The 20,295-nt window shown below is 46.6% G+C and overlaps 3 protein-coding genes across 3 annotated transcripts; 1 reads left to right on the forward strand and 2 right to left on the reverse strand.

The window, feature by feature from the left end:
* Nucleotides 1-464: 464 nt before the first annotated feature.
* Nucleotides 465-2,097, forward strand: LOC120644685 (UDP-glycosyltransferase 72B1-like). Its single transcript, XM_039921363.1, has one exon. It carries the CDS (start codon nt 511-513, stop codon nt 1,951-1,953), a length of 1,443 nt encoding a protein of 480 aa, XP_039777297.1. The 5' UTR covers nt 465-510; the 3' UTR covers nt 1,954-2,097.
* A 157-nt stretch (nt 2,098-2,254) lies between these two features.
* On the reverse strand, nt 2,255-4,829 carry LOC120644686 (receptor-like protein EIX2). Its single transcript, XM_039921365.1, has one exon. The coding sequence runs from the start codon at nt 3,153-3,155 to the stop codon at nt 2,310-2,312; it is 846 nt and encodes a 281-aa protein (XP_039777299.1). The 5' UTR covers nt 3,156-4,829; the 3' UTR covers nt 2,255-2,309.
* Nucleotides 2,255-4,884, reverse strand: LOC120644687 (LRR receptor-like serine/threonine-protein kinase GSO1). Its single transcript, XM_039921366.1, has one exon. It carries the CDS (start codon nt 4,845-4,847, stop codon nt 3,255-3,257), a length of 1,593 nt encoding a protein of 530 aa, XP_039777300.1. The 5' UTR covers nt 4,848-4,884; the 3' UTR covers nt 2,255-3,254.
* Between the last annotated feature and the right edge of the window lie 15,411 nt (nt 4,885-20,295).

The following is a 20,295-nucleotide window of genomic DNA, read 5'->3' on the forward strand; positions in this document are numbered from 1 at the left end:
TGTTGGCCAAATAATAAGATGATAGAAATGTGCTCATCAGGTATGTGTTCTCGCCAATATCAAATAATGTGTTTGGCAATAATAACAATCTCTAAATATTCCAGAAACGTAAGCTTGTTATCCTTGTTGGAGGGAGCACATGATGAACGCATGCAGCGAAACTGAATTGGGAAAAAGAAATTAAACTTTCAACGACAACTATTGCTACGATGTGAATCTTGGCATGGTGGTTCAGGATCTTGACAAACTAGTGTGTATAAAAAGATCAGTGTATGTGATGTGTGCTGGTCACCCATGATGTCACTACTCACTATAGAAGCTTCGGCAGCAGCCGCCGTAGGTCCCCTGCTCCTTTCATGGAGGAGATAGCAGCCCCCCTCCTTTCATGCTTCCAAGTTCCAATGCCAACAACTCCACTTACTATAAATATAATCTCCAGCAGACACTGCTGATCACTGCCTACCTGATCCAAGCTCCATCCTGTCTTCAGGCAGCTATCAATCGACCCCAATGGAAGACACCACGAGCACGACGAAGACGAAGGGCCCGGCGGCGCACGTGGCGCTGCTGGCGACGCCGGGGATGGGCCACCTGATCCCGCTGGCCGAGCTGGCCAAGCGCCTCGCCGCGCGGCACGGCGCCACGGCGACGCTCTTCACCTTCGCGTCCACGGCGTCGCCCACGCAGCGCGCGTTCCTCGCATCCCTGCCGCCGGCCGTCGACGCCCGCGCGCTGCCGCCCGTCGACCTCTCCGACCTTCCGCCCGGCACCCCCAACGAGGCGCTCATGTCCGAGGAGTGCGCGCGCTCCGTCCCGGCGCTCGCCGCCGCGCTCGCGGAGCTCCGGGGCCGGGCCGCCGCGCCGCTGGTGGCGTTCGTCACCGACCTCTTCGGTGTGGACGCCTTCGTCGCGGCCCGGGCCGCCGGGGTGGGGCGGAGGTGGCTCTTCTTCCCCGGCAGCCTCCACGCGCTCACGCTCTTCCTCCACCTCCCCGAGCTGGCCGCCTCCATCCCTGGCGAGTTCCGCGACCTGGACGAGCCGCTGCGGCTGCCGGGGTGCGTGCCCATCCCGGGGCCCGACGTCATCTCGCCGCTCCAGGACAGGTTGAGCCCCGCCTACGGCCAGATGGTCCGCCTCGCCGGGCTCTTCCTCGACGCCGACGCCATCCTCGTCAATTCCTTCGAGGCGGTCGAGCCGGAGGTCGCCATGGTGCTTCAGCAACCCAAGCTCGGCCGGCCGTCGGTGCACCCTATCGGCCCGCTGATCCTACCAGCGGACAGCGGCGCCGGCGACACAGCGCCTCGCGCAGCATGCCTGGAGTGGCTCGACCGGCAGCCAGCCAAGTCGGTCATCTTCGTCTCGTTCGGCTCCGGCGGTGCCCTGCCGGCGGAGCAGATGCGCGAGCTCGCGCTCGGTCTGGAGCTCAGCGGGCAGCGCTTCCTCTGGGTGGTGCGGAGCCCCAGCGACGAGGGCTCGCTGAGCGGCAACTACTACGACGCCGAGAGCAAGAAGGACCCCTTCCCCTACCTCCCCGAGGGGTTCGTGGAGAGGACGAGGAGCGTGGGGTTAGTGGTGCCCTCGTGGGCCCCGCAGACGGAGGTGCTAGCCCACGGGTCCACCGGAGGGTTCCTGACGCACTGCGGGTGGAACTCGACGCTCGAGAGCCTCGTGCACGGCGTGCCGATGGTGGCGTGGCCGCTGTACGCCGAGCAGCGGCTGAACGCGGTGATGCTGGCGCAAGGGGTGGGGGCGGCGGTGCGGTTGCCGGAGGCGAAGGACAAGGAGGCGATCGCGGCGGCGGTGAGGGAGGTGATGGTGGGGGAAGGGAAGGGAGCGGCGGTGTGGGCGAAGGTGGCGGAGCTTAGGAAGGCGGCGGCGGAAGGTATCCGCGGTGGCGGTGCGGCGACCACCGCACTAGACAAGATGGTGGAGAACTGGGCAGGGGAGAAGTAGTACGTAGTTGGTCCGCGACATACACAGTCGTTTGGTTCCGAGTCGTGAGTTATAGCTATTCATGTGCTGTGTTTTCGGTGTGTGCTGGGTCATGAAAATTTGGAACTTAACCATATCTATATGAAATGTGCACGTCGCCAATAACGCTCACATGGGCAACTACTCCCTCTGTCCCAAATTAGAGTTATTAGCGTAACGGGAAATGGCAACGAAACCACTGATTTATTTGCGTCGCAATAGCTAATATTTACCATTATTCATAATAACTCCAACAAAGTTTTTAAAATGAATCCGCCCAGGCTAATGATAATTCTTTAACTTTATTTACCGGGATGTTGCTATGCAGATGTGCGCCCTTAATTCTTGGTCTTCCTCCTAGCTATATATATACAACAAATGACAACCACAAACATATTTAATTTGTCATACAGCAAGTCAACGAAACTGAAATAGGCAACCCTCCAGGCCTTCTTGAATAGTAGAGCACAGAAAACGACCCAAAAGGCAACCACAAACCCTGACTCCAGTCCATAGTAAAAGATCACAAAATCAGGATCCTTTTTAGTTTCTTGTTGATTGCCATGCTCTGATGCTCTTTTCTCTGAGCAGTTCCTTAGGAGAGGGGGACCACAAAGATCATTGTTTCCGCTGTACATGGAAGGGTTTTCGGTATAAAGGGTGTCAAGTTGACGACCTGATGGGATCATTCCGCTGAGATTGTTATACGACAGATCCAGGTAACTTAAATATGTCAAATCTGACAAGCTTGGTGGGATTTCACCTGAAAAGTTGTTCCTCGATAGGTCTAGTGATTCCATCAATTTCATAGATCCAATATTATCTGGAATGTTTCCACTCAAATGATTCCATGATAAGTTTAAATTTGACAGTATACTTAGAGAAGTTATTTCATTTGGAATTCCACCGGTTAAGCGGTTCAGCGACAAGTCAATTCCGATCACATCAACTAGCCCGTGCGCGCCGTACTTGAGCACTTCATGCTTGGTCACCAGGGAGAATATATCTTGCGACTCGTCAAATGAATATGAATCATCATTAGGGCTGGATCGATGTTTTAGAGTCATTCCAACTAAGTTTGACAGAGATGGAGGAACTAAACCTGATATATTGTTGGCTGCTAAATTCAAGTACTGAAGTCGGGTAAGATATGTGATGTTGTCCGGAATATCTCCATCAAACATGTTATGACTTAGGTGTAGAATGCGTAGGCTCACCAAGTCTCCGATCCACCTTGGTAGTGATCCGTAAAACTTGTTCCATGAAAGATCAAGGAAAACCAGTTATGAGAAGTGTTGGAGCCATGAGGGGAACTTTCCTGAAAAGCTATTATTACTTACGAGAAGGAAACGTAAGTTTGGCATATGAGAACAGTGAGGCAGTTCTCCCTCAAAAAGATTGTTTGATAAATCTAGGAATGCCATGTTTGGTGACTCACAAACAGATGGCGGAACTTGACCAGTAATGTAGTTGAAAGATATGATTAGATTTTTAAGATTTGGAAATCCAAATTCCAGCGGTAAATGCCCTGACAAGAAGTTCGTGGGGACATCCAGTATCCTGATGCTTCTGGGCAGTAATGGTATCTGGCCACTGAGTCGATTGGAACTGAAATGTAAGTACTCCAAACTAGTACAGTTTCGAATCCCTGGGGGTATAGCTCCACTAATACTGTTGTTAGTGAGGATAAGGGTAATTAAGCTGGTTAGGTGCTCCATAGTATTTGGAAATACTCCAGTCATATTATTGCTTGGTGAACTCAAGGCAGACAATTTGCTAGAGGCACACTGTGGTAACTTCTCTACAAACTCTGTTATATTACCGGAAGATAGACTCTTGTCAAGGTATAAGCTTTCGAGTTCACATAGATTTTTCAAGTCCACTGTCATTGTGGCTGCTTTTCCATTATAGGAAAAATCTAAGTGTTGGAGCGACACCATTTCTCCTAGTGCATCAGGGAAGGGACCATAAAGATAGGTTTCGTCTAGGCGGAGTGACTTGAGGCCTTTTAAATTCCAAAACCAGCATGAGGCAATTGGATGACCAAAGTAGTTCCCTGAGAGGTCTAGATCCTCAAGTTTGGTAAGATTTGGATGTGTGATCGACTGGTTTGCACTTGGAAGTAAACAGTTTATTAGAATGATGTGCTTCAGAGTTGGAATCATATTCGCCACAACAGGCAAATCAGTTATTGTGCTGAGAGTTATATTGCTCATGTCGATATACTCCAACGTATGCATATGACTTATCCATGAGATATCTGTTGCTTGCACATTTTGCATCCAACTAAGATCAAGATAGCGCAATTTCGAAAGGTTGCCGAGATAAAGAGGCACAGTACCCAAAAATGATGTGGAGAGGTCAAGATATTCCAAGTTGGTCAGGTTGCTGAGCAGGGTTGGAAATCTACCAGAGAAAGGAATGTAGGAGAGATCAAGATGTCTCAAGTTGTTCATATAACCCAAGAACTCTGGCACACTGCCATTAGTTCCCTCCAGGCTGTTTGAGCTGAGGTCGAGGTACTCCAAATATTCCAGAGAAAGCAAGGACGAACTTATCTGGCCGACCAGAGGTGGGTAAAAGGAGTAGGCCCCGTTGAGATCCAGCTTCACGACGTGGCCGGTTTGGCTGTCACAGGTGATGCCTGTCCACCGGCAGCAATCTTGTCCTGCTCTCCATGAGGCGAGGAGGTTTGTGCTGTCGTTGGTGATGCCATGCTTGAAGGCCAGCAACGCGTTCCTCTCATGAGGAACGCACGCCTCACTAGCATTGTGGTCACTGGCCAGCACAGGCTGCTTCCGAGAATGGGCGATGAGGAAGGAGCTGCAGGTGGCGGCGATGAGCAACAGGAACCTTGCAGCTGATGAGCGATTCATTGGTGGTATCGAGCTGGGATCCGTTAACGATCGAGAGCAAGACGGTAGGTTGTCACCCTATAATGAAATTGTAAATGGGTAGCAGCAAGATATTCTAGTATATATGCTTGCATTGCTTTCTAGTAGTGCTGTCTATGTCAGCTTACAGCACAACATTTGTGATACATGTATGTGTGGATGCCACGAGTCAAACTTGCCAACCCCAGCGTATACGTTGGATCGGAGGAAGTGAATTTCACGTCAGTTCTAGAAGAAAGGGATCAATGCACTGTTGACATTACCAACACGGCAAGATTGTAATGAACATGGCACCATTTATGCCATTTCGAGTGATTTTGGTGATCGTATGATAATTGCAATCAATGGGACTAATTGTTTTATTGAGTGAACATTTTTGGATCCCAGTGATGAAGTAAAAAGGTCATACAAAGCAAAACACGAAGAAAGAACTCAAAGAAACTCCGAATTGGACGAGTTCTACTGAAATCAGTAGCACCGGAAGAACCGATGCCCTAAGCATCGGTGCATCCGATGGTAGTCGGAAGATCCGACGCCCTGGCATCGGTGCAAATATGAGCGCCGAATGGAATCAAACAAGGTCAGCCCTTAGGCACCGGATGAATCGACGATGTAATAAGAGGTATCGGTGCATTCAATGTACTATGTTCCAGAGACGATGTCAAGCGCAAAAGAGCCAAGCCATCAGCACCGGTTGAACCGATGGTGCATCGGAGCATAGCACCGGTGTAATGACGTCAGCAGAAGAGAGAAGTCCAACGGCTAGTTCAGACGCTGTGAGTGACCGGTTTAACCGACACCCAGTCATCGGTTAAACCGATGGTGGCACAGACTGTGCGTCAAAAGCTCAACGGCTAATTCTTATCTGAAAGTGACCGGATGAACCGACGCCACCCCATGCAAAGGCATCGGTTCAACCGGTGGTTTGCTGTTTTCTGTTGACCGTTGGTGCAACGGCTACAAGACTTGGTGGCCTATAAATATGTGCTCCCCCGGCCATTTTGAGTTTGCTGGAGTTCTAAGATATCACACACACATCTAAGAACACCTCCAAGCCATCCAAGAGCATAGAGATCAAATCCTTAGTCCTTAGCACAAGGTTTGTGAGTGTTAGTGCTAGGTTAGCTTTTGAGTGAGTGATCAAGTAAGGTTTAGATCCTTGTGCTGTGGTTCTAAAGTGAACCAAAATTGTATCTTGGTGCGCCGGCCATCCTTGGAGCTTTGGTGGCTCGCCGGCAAGTCTACGACCCTCCGGCTTGGTGTGGAGCGGCGTCTACAACTTTGTGCGGGGGACGGAGACCCCTCCTTCGTGGGCAATCTCCCTTAGTGAAAATCGGTATCAAGGTGATCGTGATTGTGTTTACAGAAGAGACTTGATTGCCGGAAAGTGATACTCTTCTTGAGTGCTTCATCAACGTGGACATAGGGGCGTCTTTGTGGCAATCCGAATTACATAATAAATCCTCGTGTCGAGAGTTCGCTCCCTCTCATTCCTCTCTTTAAGCTTCCGCATTTCATATTGCAACTTGTGTGTCTTTACCTTCTTAGTGTAGTATCTTGCTATGATTGGCTATAGGTTTCAAAACTCTTTTGGGATGAGAGTTTTTACACTAAGGTGAACCGTAGTTGCACATCTAGATAGTTTGATCTAGTTTAAGTTTTGTGCAAACTAGTTGGAGCCACAGGTTAAGGTTTTAATAGTGCCTAATTCACTCCTTCCCCCTCTTAGGCTAGAGCACCCGATCGCTTTCAATTGGTATCAGAGCTGGGAACTCACTTCTCTCACAAAGAAAGCCAATTCCAATGGCAAATTTGTGTTTACCGGCTCATTAGATCGGTAGGCTTCACCGCCTAGTGAATTAGCTCTTTGGGGAAGGGATGAATCCCTTAGAAATGGCTTCACAATTCTATGGGGAAGGGTTAAATATTTCACCATCTAATTTTTCCCGAAAGGTTGAGAGAAAGCTCAAGAAAAAGTAGAAGTAAAAGAAGGAGAAAAAGCCCAAAGATGAACCTCGTGTTTTTCTTGGAGAATGGGTGGATGATGGAGTAAAACCAAGCTCAAGCTCAAGTGATGAGTCCATCAAGAGCACCACCACCCGCACCAATGAGGGAGCTTCATCATCATCCAACACATGCCAGCCAAAGGTATGGATAGCAATGTAAGTGATGATGACTCCAACTCTCCTTCAATTGATGAACTTCTTGACCTTGTTCATAAGCACCAAAAAATCATTAAGAAGCAATCAAAAGAAATTAAAAATCTTAATGCTCTCAATGATCTAAATGCTTCTCTTACTATAAATTTTGAGGATTTGATGTGCAAATTCAAATTGCTTAACAAGGAGCATGAAGAGCTCAAATTAAAATTTGAGAGCATTAATGATACTAATGACTCTTTGGGAATGAAGAAAAATATCCATTGTGCAATTCCTATCTCTAGGGTAGATGCTTCAACTTCTTGCATTGATTTAATTGATGAATCTTGCTCTAACCCTTGTAATGAGAAATGCTATGAGAATGTTATTGTAGAATCATGTGATGATCTCATTGCCAAGGAGAATGATGAGCTCAAGCAAGAAGTGGAAAGACTCATGAAGGACTTGTATAGATTGAAGATTAAAGACATAGAGAGCAATGTCCAACCTTCTCAAGATAACCGTGAAGACATGGTGAAGAAGCTTGAGAAGGGGTCCACCGTGACTTGCTCAAAGTGCCACAAAGAAGGCCACAAGTCCAACAAGTGTCCTCAACCAAGGAAGAAGCTTCCGGATGAGAAGAACAAGAAGAAACTCATAATCAAGAGTTCTCTCATCTACACCAAGCCCAACCGGAGGAACAAAAACAATAGCACCTCTTATGTGATAAAAAAGAAGACCAATGGCAAGGTGATTGCTCACAAGGTTGGGAAGAAGGAAAGGAGTTGGAATCACTCCATTTGGGTGCCCAAGGACATCATCACCAACATAAAGGGGCCTCAAATGGTGTGGGTTCCAAAGGAGACTTGAAGCCCAAGAATGACTTCGGGGGATTTGGAGGCTTAGCTTACAAGTTGAAGTGAAGGTTCAAGCCAAAACAAGCTAAGTTCACAACTTAGACATTTGTTGCCCAAGTCCCCCATAATGTAATGGTAGCTATATTTCAATTCAAGTATCATGTAGCTCCATTGCTCTTACTAGGATGTTTGCATATTTTGCATCTCCTAGTGTTATATATGGTGGGTTGCTTGTGTCATGATTCTAACCCATGAGCAACCTACATGGTTTGAAAAGTGTGTAGAAAGCTACACAAGGTTACTCTTCATGGTACACGGACTTCATGAGGTATGTACTTCATATGTGTACCATGAACACAACCTATAGGGTAAACTTCCCAATTGTGTCAAAATCAATGTGCATACATTTGCTTGGTGATTCAAACACTAAATGCACACATTTAGGGGAGCTCATCCTATGGTTTGTGATTTTGAGACTAACATATTTGCAAGTTTATCTTTTGTAGTCTCACGATGGAGTTAACACTCTAAGAGAATGTTATTCACGATTAATGTGAACAAACAACTCTATAAGAGTGATTAGATAAATTGTGCTTTCATGCATATTGAGCCATGCTCTATTGAACTTAAATGCTCATATCTAAATTCATAGGCTATGAACTCATACATTTGCTTAACCTTGATGTACCAAGTGCTCTTTTTTTAAAGACTTCAATTGTTGCAAGTCACTTTCGATTGGTACATGCAAGGTAAACAAAAACCCCCGGAGGTATGCAAGGTTCTCATTCAATTAGTATAATTGTCTTTTTCTTATTATTTCTAGGGCTACCTCCGTGCATGATATGATTTAAGCTTTCTAGTTATAATATCTAGTTGTGCACTTGATTTTTACATTATCTTTGTGTGCACATACTTATGGAAAGCTTAGCTCATGTCATGCTAGTTTTGTGATTTTGTGATCCACCGTAGTAAATTTTCAATTGGTATCTTCATTGATATCATACCGCTGGATCATGAGTCATGAAACAAACTCCCTAGACTACTAATCTTCTCATGAGCCATATTATTTTGCAAGACCTTTTAGGTGCAAGATTTTTTAGGTGATTTGATTCCAAAGGGGGAGAGATGTGGATCAAAGCAAGGCATGTTCCCAACAAAGGGGGAGAGATGTTCCCAAGAAGGAAAAATATATTCCAAAGGGGGAGAAATGCCGAGTGGATCAAGTCAACATATGAGAGAGGAGTAGCAAATAGGAGGAGGAACAAATGTGAAATCATGGTTTTAGGGGAGGCCAACCCATCATTAGATGGTGGTAAGCATCCAAGCGAGTGTAAGTGGTTAAATTTGTCAATTCTTGCAAATTTTATGCTTTCTTTGATTGTGTTGTCATCAATCACCAAAAAGGGGGAGATTGTAACGAACATGGCACCATTTATGTCATTTCGAGTGATTTTGGTGATCGTATGACAACGCAATCAATGAGACTAATGGTTTTGTTGAGTGAATATTTCTAGATCCTAGGGATGAAGTAAAAAGGTCATACAAAGCAAAACACGAAGAAAGAACTAAAAAAACGCCGAATTAGACGAGTTCTACTGAAATCAGTAGCACTGGAAGAACCGATGCCCTAAGCATCGGTGCATCCGATGGTAGTCGGAAGATCCGACGCCCTGGCATCGGTGCAAATCTGAGCGCCGAATGGAATCAAACCAAGTCAGCCTTTAGGCATCGGATGAATCGACGGTGTAATAAGAGGCATCGGTGCATTCAATGTATTATGTTCCAGAGACGATGTCAAGCGCAAAAGAGGCAAGCCTTCAGCACCGGTTGAACCGATGGTGCATCAGAGCATAGCACCAGTGTAATGAAGTTAGCAGAAGAGAGAAGTCCAACGTCTAGTTCAGATGCTGTGAGTGACTGGTTTAACTGACACCCAATCATCGGTTAAACCGATGGTGGCGCAGACTTTGCATCAAAAGCTCAACGGCTACTTCTGGTCTGAGAGTGACCGGATGAACCGACGCCACCCCATGCAGAGGCATCGGTACAACCGGTGGTTTGCTGTTTTCTGCTGACCGTTGGTGCAACGGCTACAAGACTTGGTGGCCTATATATATGTGCTCCCCCGGCCATTTTGAGTTTGCTGGAGTTCCAAGATATCACACACACACATCCAAGAATACCTCCAAGCCATCCAAGAGCATAGAGATCAAATCCTTAGTCCTTAGCACAAGCAGTGTTGGTGCTAGGTTAGCTCTTGAGTGAGTTATCAAGCAAGAATTAGATCCTTGTGCTGTTTTTCTAAAGTGAACCAAAATTGTATCTTGGTGCGCCAGCCATCCTTGGAGCTTTGGTGGCTCGCCGGCAAGTCTACGACCCTCCGGCTTGGTGTGGAGCGGCGTCTACAACTTTGTGCGGGGGACAGAGACCCCTCCTTCGTGGGCAATCTCCCTTAGTGAAGATTGGGACCAAGGTGACTGTGATTGTATTCACGGAAGAGACTTGATTGCCGGGAAGTGATATTCTTCGCGAGTGCTTCAACACCGTGGACGTAGGGGCGCCTTTGTGGCAATCCGAACCACGGGATAAATCCTTGTGTCGAGAGTTCGCTCCCTCTCATCCCTCTCTTTAAGCTTCCGCAATTCATATTTCAACTTGTGTGCCTTTACTTAGTGTAGTATCTTGCTAGGATTGGCTATATGTTGTAAAACTCTTTTGGGATGAGGGTTTTTACACTAAGGTGAACTGTAGTTGCACATGTAGGTAGCTTAATCTAGTTTAAGTTCTGTGCAAACTAGTTGGAGCCAAAGGTTATGCTTTTAATAATGCCTAATTCACCCCCTTCCCCTCTTAGGCTAGAGCACCCGATCGCTTTCAAAGATGCATATATTGAGATGAAACGTGTCATGACATTTTGAATCCAGCGGCAAATTCATCAAACACACCTTCAAAATATAGTGTCTATCATTCAGTTAGAGTGAGTGACTCTCCAACTCCATTACAGGCGATAGCGACCTACTCCTAAGTAGGGATGTAAACGGATCGGATACGGTCAGATATTATTGATATCGTATTTATTTTCATATGTGTACGTGTTCGAATACTGAGTCGGATACGAATAATGTTAGTTTTTGCCGGATAAGATTGTAATAGATATCGACATCATAAAAATATAACTTTTGAGCATTCGAATACGGATCAGTTATGGATATTGGATACTCGGAATCGGATACGGACGGATAAAAACCCTTTCAGACCGGATCGAATTTGAATACGGTCGGAAAATATCCGTACCATTTACATCCCTACTCCTAAGTCATGGCAACCCTAATGAGTAGTGCTAGAGGTCAAAAGAGTAATTCATTTGTTTCATAAAAGAAGAATAAATGGAAATACCTATATAGTTATAATCAGTGTGTTTTAGGTCCAGCAATCCAGTTACTCAGAGAAAAAATCGCATTGCATCTCTAGTTGGCTATTCACACTAGTCTACCCGACCCTTTAATTAGATCATTCGAACTGTAGTTGTAAAACTATTCCCATCACGTCGGATGTTTGAAAACCAATTAAGAGTATTCAATATAGGATAATTACAAAACCAATTGTATAAATAGAGGCTAATTCACGAGATGAATTTATTAAATAATTAGTCCATAATTTGATTACGTTGCGCTACATTAAACATCCGCCCCAATGCAACAACGGTGGCAAAGCATCTGCCAGAACAAACAGAGAAACAGCGGCAAAGCATCCGCCAAACAACAACTGATGCAACCCAGACGAGGTGGATGAAATGAAGTGAAGGCAGGTTCCGAAGCAAGAGCTCCCGAAGAACAGCCGACGACCACGAACCATCGACGACCAGTAGAGCTTCCAGGACAACGCCTCAAGGGAGGGAGCGATGCCAAATGCGCCGTCGTCGTCTGACCATCGTGGTCAAGGTTTTCACCCGGAAAAAGCACACCGGAGAGAAGAGAGGAGGGGGAGAGAGAGTGATGTCTTCAAGAAGGTATACGGCGCCCGAGGGCATCGCCATCACTAGCCTGCAAGCGGACCCAAGGCTTTCGCCTGCACCCAGTACTCTCTCCATAGCCGAGGGAACCACCAGCACGTCGTCGCAGAGCCAAAGAGCGCCGCCACAACGCAACCCGGCAAGGGCGGCACCAAACACGACGGGCGGCCCGGGGTAGGCACTGGCTGGCGATGGCTCGGGGCAAGGCAGGCCAGGCACCCCACTGGCCGATGGCATCGTGGCGGCAAGGCAGCCCATGCCAGCCCCCCGCCCCCCTGGTGGTGGCCGAAGCGCCCACGATGGAAGCGCGCCCCACCCGGGCCTGCGCGTCCACGAACGCAAGAGCGGCACGACGGGCACCCAAGCCACCGCGGCGAGGGCGGCAGCCACCGTGACGAGAGGCCCGTAGGCGCCGGAGGCTAGCAGGGGCGCCGGGAGGGGCAGCCCCCGGCGTTGGCCGAGCGGGGGGGCACCACGCCCGGATCCAGCAAGGGGGCGCCCAGATCCGGCGAGGGGATGGCCGGATCTGGCCCCAGGCAACCGGCAGAGACCATCGGTGTCGAGGAACAAGGGCATCTAGGTTTGGAGGCTGGGGAGAATAGAGGAGAGGAGGAAAGAGGCGGGCAGCGCTGGCTTCGGCCCAGACGCAGGCCGCCGCCGCCGCCCGGCCGGCTGCCGCCGGAGGCGACGACGGAGCGGTGCCGGCGGTTGTGCGGTGTCGCCCCCGAGTCACCTGGAGGGCGATGCGAGGGGGGGTAACTTCCCTCACTACTACAGAACAGGCCTTTGTTCCAGGCCATTTGTCCCGGCAACCTTTGGGCCCGGGACAATAGGTGGCTTTTGTCCCGGGTCCAACGGCTAACCGGGCCAGCGGGGGGGGGGGGGGGACAGGGGCCTTTTGTCCCGGTTGGAAGCACCAACCGGGACAAAAGGGTGGCAAAGGGCCTTTTGTCCCGGGTCATGCCTTCACCCGGGACAAAAGGGGGGCCCCCTATATATGTCCCTTAACCTCCGCCTTCCTCCAACACTTGGGCATTCCTGATCTGCGCCGCGCCGCCGTCGCCTCCGATCGCGCCTCCTGCTCCGCCGCCGTCCCCGAGCGCCGCCCGAGCTCCGCCGCCTTGGACGACGACCCTGCCAGGCCGCTCACCGGTGTGCCGCCGTCCTCGGCCCCATGCCACCTCGTCTTCGCCGCCCCGGCCTCCACTCCGCGCCCACCCTCGTCTTCGCCGCCCCCAGCGGCCTCCACTGCACGCCGTCGTGCCGCCACCGTCTCCGCCGCGCGCCACCGCGCCGCCAGCTCCCCGCCTCGTCGTCCAGGGCCGCCGCCCTAGGTTTCCCCGCCCTGTGTGAGTGTGGCCGCCGGCATTTTCTTTTTTCTTTTCAAATTTTACGTTTATGTAATTCTGTTTTATATTAACTAGAATTCAATTATGCATATAGATATTTTTAGAATTATATTATGGATATAGTGTTTTATCTATTATATATTAAGTAGAATTGATTTATATAGACATTATTAGAATGCAATTATGGATATAGTGTTTTCTTTATTTATAGAGATATAGTGAGAATTAGAGAGAATTTATAGAGAAATAGAGAAGGAAATAGAGAATTAGAGAGAATTTCTTTTATGATGTATTGATTATTTAATTATGTCATTCAAAGACTTTAATTATCATATATTCATTATTTAATTATGCCATTCAAAGACTTTAATTTTTCATGTATTTATTATTTAATTATGTCATTCGAAGCCTTTAATTTATCATGTATTTATTATTTAATTATATCATTCGAAGCCTTTAATTTATCATGTATTTATTATTTAATTATGTCATTTATATTACTTCTCGAGCTCGCAAACTCGCGCTAACACACAATCGTTTCTAATAGTTTCCGATCGTTACCGATCCTGACCGAATCGTTTCCGATAGTTTCCAATCATTACCGATACCGACCGAATTGTTTCCGATAGTTTTCGATCGTTACCGATACTGACCGAATCATTTCCGATAGTTTCCGATCGTTTCCGATACCGACCGAATCGTTACCGATCTAAATATGTGGATTATTTAGAGAATTTTTTTAAGGGTTTTATTTGTATTCATATTTTAGTTACGATGGACCCGCGACACACAGACGCGGAAGACGAACAGTTCCTGTTGAATATGATTGGCGAATGTCAAGGAGATGTCCCTAAACAAGCTGATGATGGCAGCAATACCGACATATATTTGAATATGTCCGGTGATGGAATTGAGCCACCATCTATTCAGGATGACGCTGCTGCTGAACAAAGTGCTAATGTACGTATCACAACTATACTTATTTGTAGTGACAATCATATTTTCATCTGAATCTATATGAATACTATGAATGTTTTTTTATAGCCGTCTGGATCATTGTCGCAGCAGAAAAAGACGAAGCGAGGCCCAACAAAAAAACTAGAAGGGTGGTTCATTATAACGGAAGTTGGTCCATATGGCGAACCGATCGCTCCAGAAGCTGCCGCCAAAAAATTCATAAGACAATCCGGATGTATTGTCAGGGACCACATCCCGATCAGCTTCAGGCTCTGGAAAGCTTCCAATCCAAATGAGGAACGGGATGCGGTACCCGAAAGAGAAAAAGAATGGTGCTGGCGGGAGCTTAAGAAAAACTTCATGGTTTCAGCTGAATCCGAAGAGATATGCAAGCGCTGGACCCTGAGTAAGATGGCCGAACAGCTGCAATCATTCAAGAAAAATTTGACGAAGAAATATATCAAGACCGGGACCACACCCGTATTTACCGGCGAGCTCGAAAAGCTCAGGGGTCACTGGGATGCATTTGTGGAATACAAGTCTTCAGAGCTTGGGCTTCCGAAGGTGCAGAAGGCCAAAGACAAGGCCTCGAAGAAAGTGTACCATCACACTCTAGTCCAAGGAGGCTACAAGCTTGCAATACCCAAATGAGAGAAGATGGAGCAGGATCTACTTGATAGAGGCATCCAACCTGCGACCATGAACTGGCCTGAAAGGTCAATGACCTGATTTTATGGTCACGGGGGAAGCTTGGACTCATTGACTGGTGACTGCATCTATGGGCCAAACATCCAGCGAGCAGCCCAGAGACTACAGGAGGCCATACAAGCAGCGGCCGAGGGAACATTCTAGTCGGATAGAGAGAGGGACGAGCTGACTTACGCCCTTGGGAATCCAGAGCATCCGGGCCGCACAAGAGGCAAAGGCGTGGTTCCGTGGAAGTATGGGTTCAGGGATTACATTGAATCATATAGAAGCCGGCAAAGAAGAAAGAATGATGAGCGGGAGCACTTGCGAAGGCTAGAGGAACGGCTCATGTCACACGATCAAAGACTGGAGGAAGAGGTTCAACGCCAAGTGGCCATAGCAATGAGCCAGCAACAGTAAGCACAAATGGTGCCTCCAGAGCCTAATGTCGCAGCCGATCATCTGTCTCAGCGAAAAAGCAGTTGCGCTTCCACAGATGTCGCTGTCGTTAAGAACTTAATGTCACTGTTGCGTACGGTACCGCCATGCCAACCCAACCAGGCGACGTGTACCACGGGCAGCAAATTCCGCCAGGATACACAAGAGTTAGCGTGGAGCAGGTGTGCCAGGGTTGGGAGACGCTCGAGCTTGATATTCCTAGAGGCGATGGGGAGAGGACACTAGCAGAAGCCATTCATGGCTACATCCTATGGGATAAGCACTACATTGTCCTAAAGTCGGATGATAAAACACCAAGACCGGCATCTCAGCATGCCTCTCCAAGGCCGGCATCTTTGCAAAACTCCCCAAGGGCAGCACTGTCTCGGCAAGGTTCACCGGCACATTCTCCATCACCATCATCTCATGCGCCGATGAACACTCAAGCGTCACCGTCGCCTCCATGGTCACCCCCTCCGCCACCGGCAAAGAAGCAGAAACAGCTGCCGGTAAAGAAGATAGCTGCACTGGCTAAGAAGCCTCCAAAGAAGAAGGAAAAGGAGAAGAAAACCAAGGAGGCTCCTATTAAACCCTGGGACATGAGCCTTGAAGAATGTGATCGGATAACTCAAGAAAGAGTTAAAGAGCACTTCAAGCCGAAGCCGAAGCCGGAGCCCGAGAAAGTGATAAATCCGATAGATTTGAATTTTTTAAGGGAATGTGCGAAGCAAATAAGAGAAAATTCATTCCGAGAGACCCCCCTTCAGACTACGAACGCACAATTATCAAAACTACTGAGAAAAAGAAGAGACAATCAAAGTCATCGTCGTCTGACGTTCCACAGCTCGGAGCCCAAAAGAAACAATCAATAGAGCCTCTCGTAGTGTGACAGACGACGCAACAACAAGACTTTGTTACATTTTTGAAAGAATCAAACCTGACGGTGGCTCAAATTGCAGGGGGAGAAGATATTCCAAAGGCCGATGTGGTCGTCAAATGGACGTATGAGCTGGGCAAATTTCTTGTACCCCCCGAAGTAGTGTTCGTGCTTCCAACGTAAATGTATAAGCTGCACCAGCACTACATGCGTGCGATGGCCGATTGCATCTTCATGCAGGGCGCAAAGATTAAAGATGACGATTTCTTACTGGGGGAGGCCATTATATGGATAAACTAGGAAGAAATTTACCAACTATTCCATCAGGAGGACCTCGACATCTCTATGGTCGGCTTGTGGGTTCTGTAAGTATTTTACTCTCCTTACGTATTGTTTTGCATGATCTCAACATACTGATCCCTTGATTTATTCGATATCATGTAGAATGGAGATACAAACTTGCAGGAGAAAGGGATACTCTCACCTCGGCTTCATCGACCCAATTACTTGTAAATTGGAGGATTCTACGCGACACTTCCGATGAGCTATTCCAAAACTTGTTCAAGTACATAAGCGTTCATCACAACAAGCAAATGATATTGTTTCCTTACAACTTTGCGTGAGTGATTCCTTCCGTCTAACTCTTTATATTCTGTAATCGAATTGTTTAAACCTTAACTACCAAGAACTGCCTCCATATAATCTTGCAGTGAACACTTGGTCCTAATTATCATAATTCCCGAGAAGTGCCTACTCGTGGTTATGGACTCATTGAGGAGAAATCCAGAACAATACGAAAATCTTTTTAACATGATGAAAAAGTAATTCTACCACTACTCCGTCGATGACCGATAATTTGAATCACTTTGTTATTTGACTATAATTGTTCTAATCATGCACAGGATTTGGAAACAATTCGCTAAAAATCATTCAGGCAAATTTGACAAGGAATTGAAGATCAAGACAGATTTTGCGGTACGCACTTGGATGATTCGTTGCACGATTCATTAGTTTTATTATATATTCATGTAAATACCTGATAATTTCTTCTCTCTTAAAGTGTATGAGGCAGAAACAAGACACTAATTTATGCGCATACTATGCATGCGAGAACATCCATGGTCTGGTAAGTCCTCCAAGGGCCTGGACCGATTGAGAGAAGTAAGTAAGTAAAAAACTTGTTAATATTTGAACTCGTATTTTAATTAGTCGAAATTAATTATCCCATTTTTCCATAGGTCGGGGAGATGCGCGATAAACTCATACCGGATGAAAAGATTATGGCGATTCAAGAACAATTGTCCGGATTTATTGTTGAGCAAGATCTCGATCCAAAAGGCGAATTCTACTATGATGGACTATCTAATATTGACAATCGCAGCAAATATGATAATATACGCGTATATATGTAATTAAGAACGAATATACCTATGTAAATATATATGTGTGTGTATGTATTAAATTTCTATTTATGAGTATGTATTTATTATATATATAAGCACTCCAATAATATATATGTATATATATAATATTGGTCCTAGACATTTTCATATGTAAAGGAATTCACATGTATAGATATGTGTATACATATATACATATATATATATAAGTAACTATATATATATTAGTGGAGATCATACACACTGAATTTCAATATATAAGTTTAATTAAAATGCAAAAGTATAATTGAAATAGAAAAAGAATTGAGAAAAGAAAAACAGGAAAAAAAAGGACATTTTGTCCCGGTTGCCAGACCCGAGAAAAAGGACCTCTCTTTTGTCCCGACCTGACGTTCTCGGTTGGGAAACTGGGACAACAAGGATTTACCAACCAAGACAAATTAGTGTTTCTATACCAGTGCCTACTCCTAATATATATATAGTACGGTGTTCAAATATATATGATGCGACGGGACTAAACTTTCGGTCCTGGATCTGGTCGGTCGTGCTGTGAGTCTTGGTCCGCTGGACTGCTGAAGCATACGTCTATAGTCATAGGTCCTGTAGCGAGACTTGATTTTATTTGAGTCAAGGCGATTTTATTTGAATCAAGGCGTGTAAAGAGGATGCAGCCAACAGAAAGACGACGAAGAAATCTATCACCGCTGACTTGTCAAAACTAGTGTTCAGATTCCGTGACTTGTGTTAACTGCTACTCCCTCCTTCCCTGTTTACTTTATAAGGCATACACGTATATCAAGATTCAAACCTTGTCATCTTTGACCAATAATTTGACTATTAAATTTTTATTTTTATAATGCAAATTTCATATGATTGGATTCATAATCAAATATATTTTACAATGATTATAAGTTTATAATCAAAAGTGATATAATATATGATAAATAAATGGTCAAAGTGTTGTTTAGAAGACCGTGTCATGTTCCATCATGCCTTATAAACGGGGAAGGAGGGAGTAAATGACACATGTCATTAGTACTGATGCGTCGCTTTTTGACCCATCACTCCACGTGCCTCTTGGGGCGCCCCAGAGCATCTCAGTACCCAAAAATACATCCCGAAAATTCTTGTTTTGGAGGCCTTTATTCTTTCCTCTCGCGAAACAAAGGAGCCGAGGGGGCGACGCCGCCACCGCAACCTTTTGCGGCTCCCGTTCCCTCGCCTCCGGTCTCGCTGCTGGCGGTGACGAGGAGCAGGAGTCCGTTTTTTCAATAGATCGTTTGTCTTCGTAGGATCTTAGTCGAGTCCACCTAGATCTAGGATTTGCTCACCGTCGATATTCGGCGGTGGAGTTAGGTTTTGCCGGAGGAGTGTGGCTCCTCTGCGGCTTGCTTTTTCTGGCGACGCCGGCGATGCGGAAGCGACGGCGGCGCAGCGGAATAATTTCTCCCAGCCTCTTCCGTTCTCCGATGGCGATCTACTCCGACGTCAACGGAGAGGCTGGGGAGACCTGTCTAGGAGTCGAGGGCCGGCGCATCGTCGTCTTCTTCAGGTGATAATGTTGTTGACTCTGTTAATCTCGAGAAAGATGATCTTTGGTGAAAATCTGAACTTTGCTCGGGTTGCCGGCGGTGGAATCGAAGGATACGTCGTGGGTACGGGAGTTGGCCGATGCGCCTGGGAGGCAGTGTACTCGGCTGATTCGCCTAGAAGTAAGCCCTCCTCTGCGGCCTCCACCTTGTGGAGATTGGCTCTGGTGCCCGACGACGATTGGAAAGCGGCTTCGGCGGTGGTGACGAACTGATCTCTGAAGGCTTCGAGGAAGATGAACAGGAGCTTTGGACTTCTTTGTAATTTTCTTTTTTTGGGTCTTGTTTGTGAAAGGACCGGTGTAATGCGTTAATGTCAATATATTTTCCTTCTAAAAAAGAAAATTCTTGTTTTGGAAATAAACGAAAAAATATAGCTCCAACAGTGGCCTATCTCAATGCCCAATCGCTCCGCGGTTCCGAAGTCACATCGTCAGACAAGCAGAGACGACAACTTCAATCCCTCCGTCCTCTGCCCTCATTGCTCCCTGCAGCTTGGACCCATAGGTGGTGAGGTGGCAGCGTTTTGGATCTTAATTTTAGGAACTGATGGAGGAGGGAGCGTATTTATAACTTGCAAAAGTTTTTAGCCAGCTCCCAAAACTAAGTTTTTGGGACTTTGTTTTTTAGTCACTGTTGGAGATGCTCTCACTATAATGCAATGGCTGATTTTCACTTAATCTGATACTATTGAGAGTTCCCAACCGACATTAAAAGTGTGTTTTCCAGTAGCATGCTCTAGTGCATGTTTTAGAGTCTTTTCAATCGGAGTGCACCTAGCCTGTTGTGTGTGCAGGAGTGTTTAATTTCTCCATATAATTGGATGTGGATGTTTCCATGGGCCATCTACTCTTAGCTGATCGGATTTATGATATTACTGTGACATCACCCGAGATAAGAGATTGCCCAGTTATAAACAAAATAGGGGAACAAACAATTTTGCTATCCGCAATTAATACTACTACGGAATTTTATTTTGCGAGGCACTTAAAAATGGGCTCGGAGATGGGCGGGTTCTGGCCCGCCTCGGTTAACCGAGGCCGGCTACCGGCCGTACAACTGTCTCAGTTAATTGTTTAACCGAGGCGATCACTTTAAAAAAACAATCTCGGTTAACAAAACTTAA

Source organism: Panicum virgatum, chromosome 8K (assembly GCF_016808335.1).
Source record: "Panicum virgatum strain AP13 chromosome 8K, P.virgatum_v5, whole genome shotgun sequence".
Taxonomy (NCBI): domain Eukaryota; kingdom Viridiplantae; phylum Streptophyta; class Magnoliopsida; order Poales; family Poaceae; genus Panicum; species Panicum virgatum.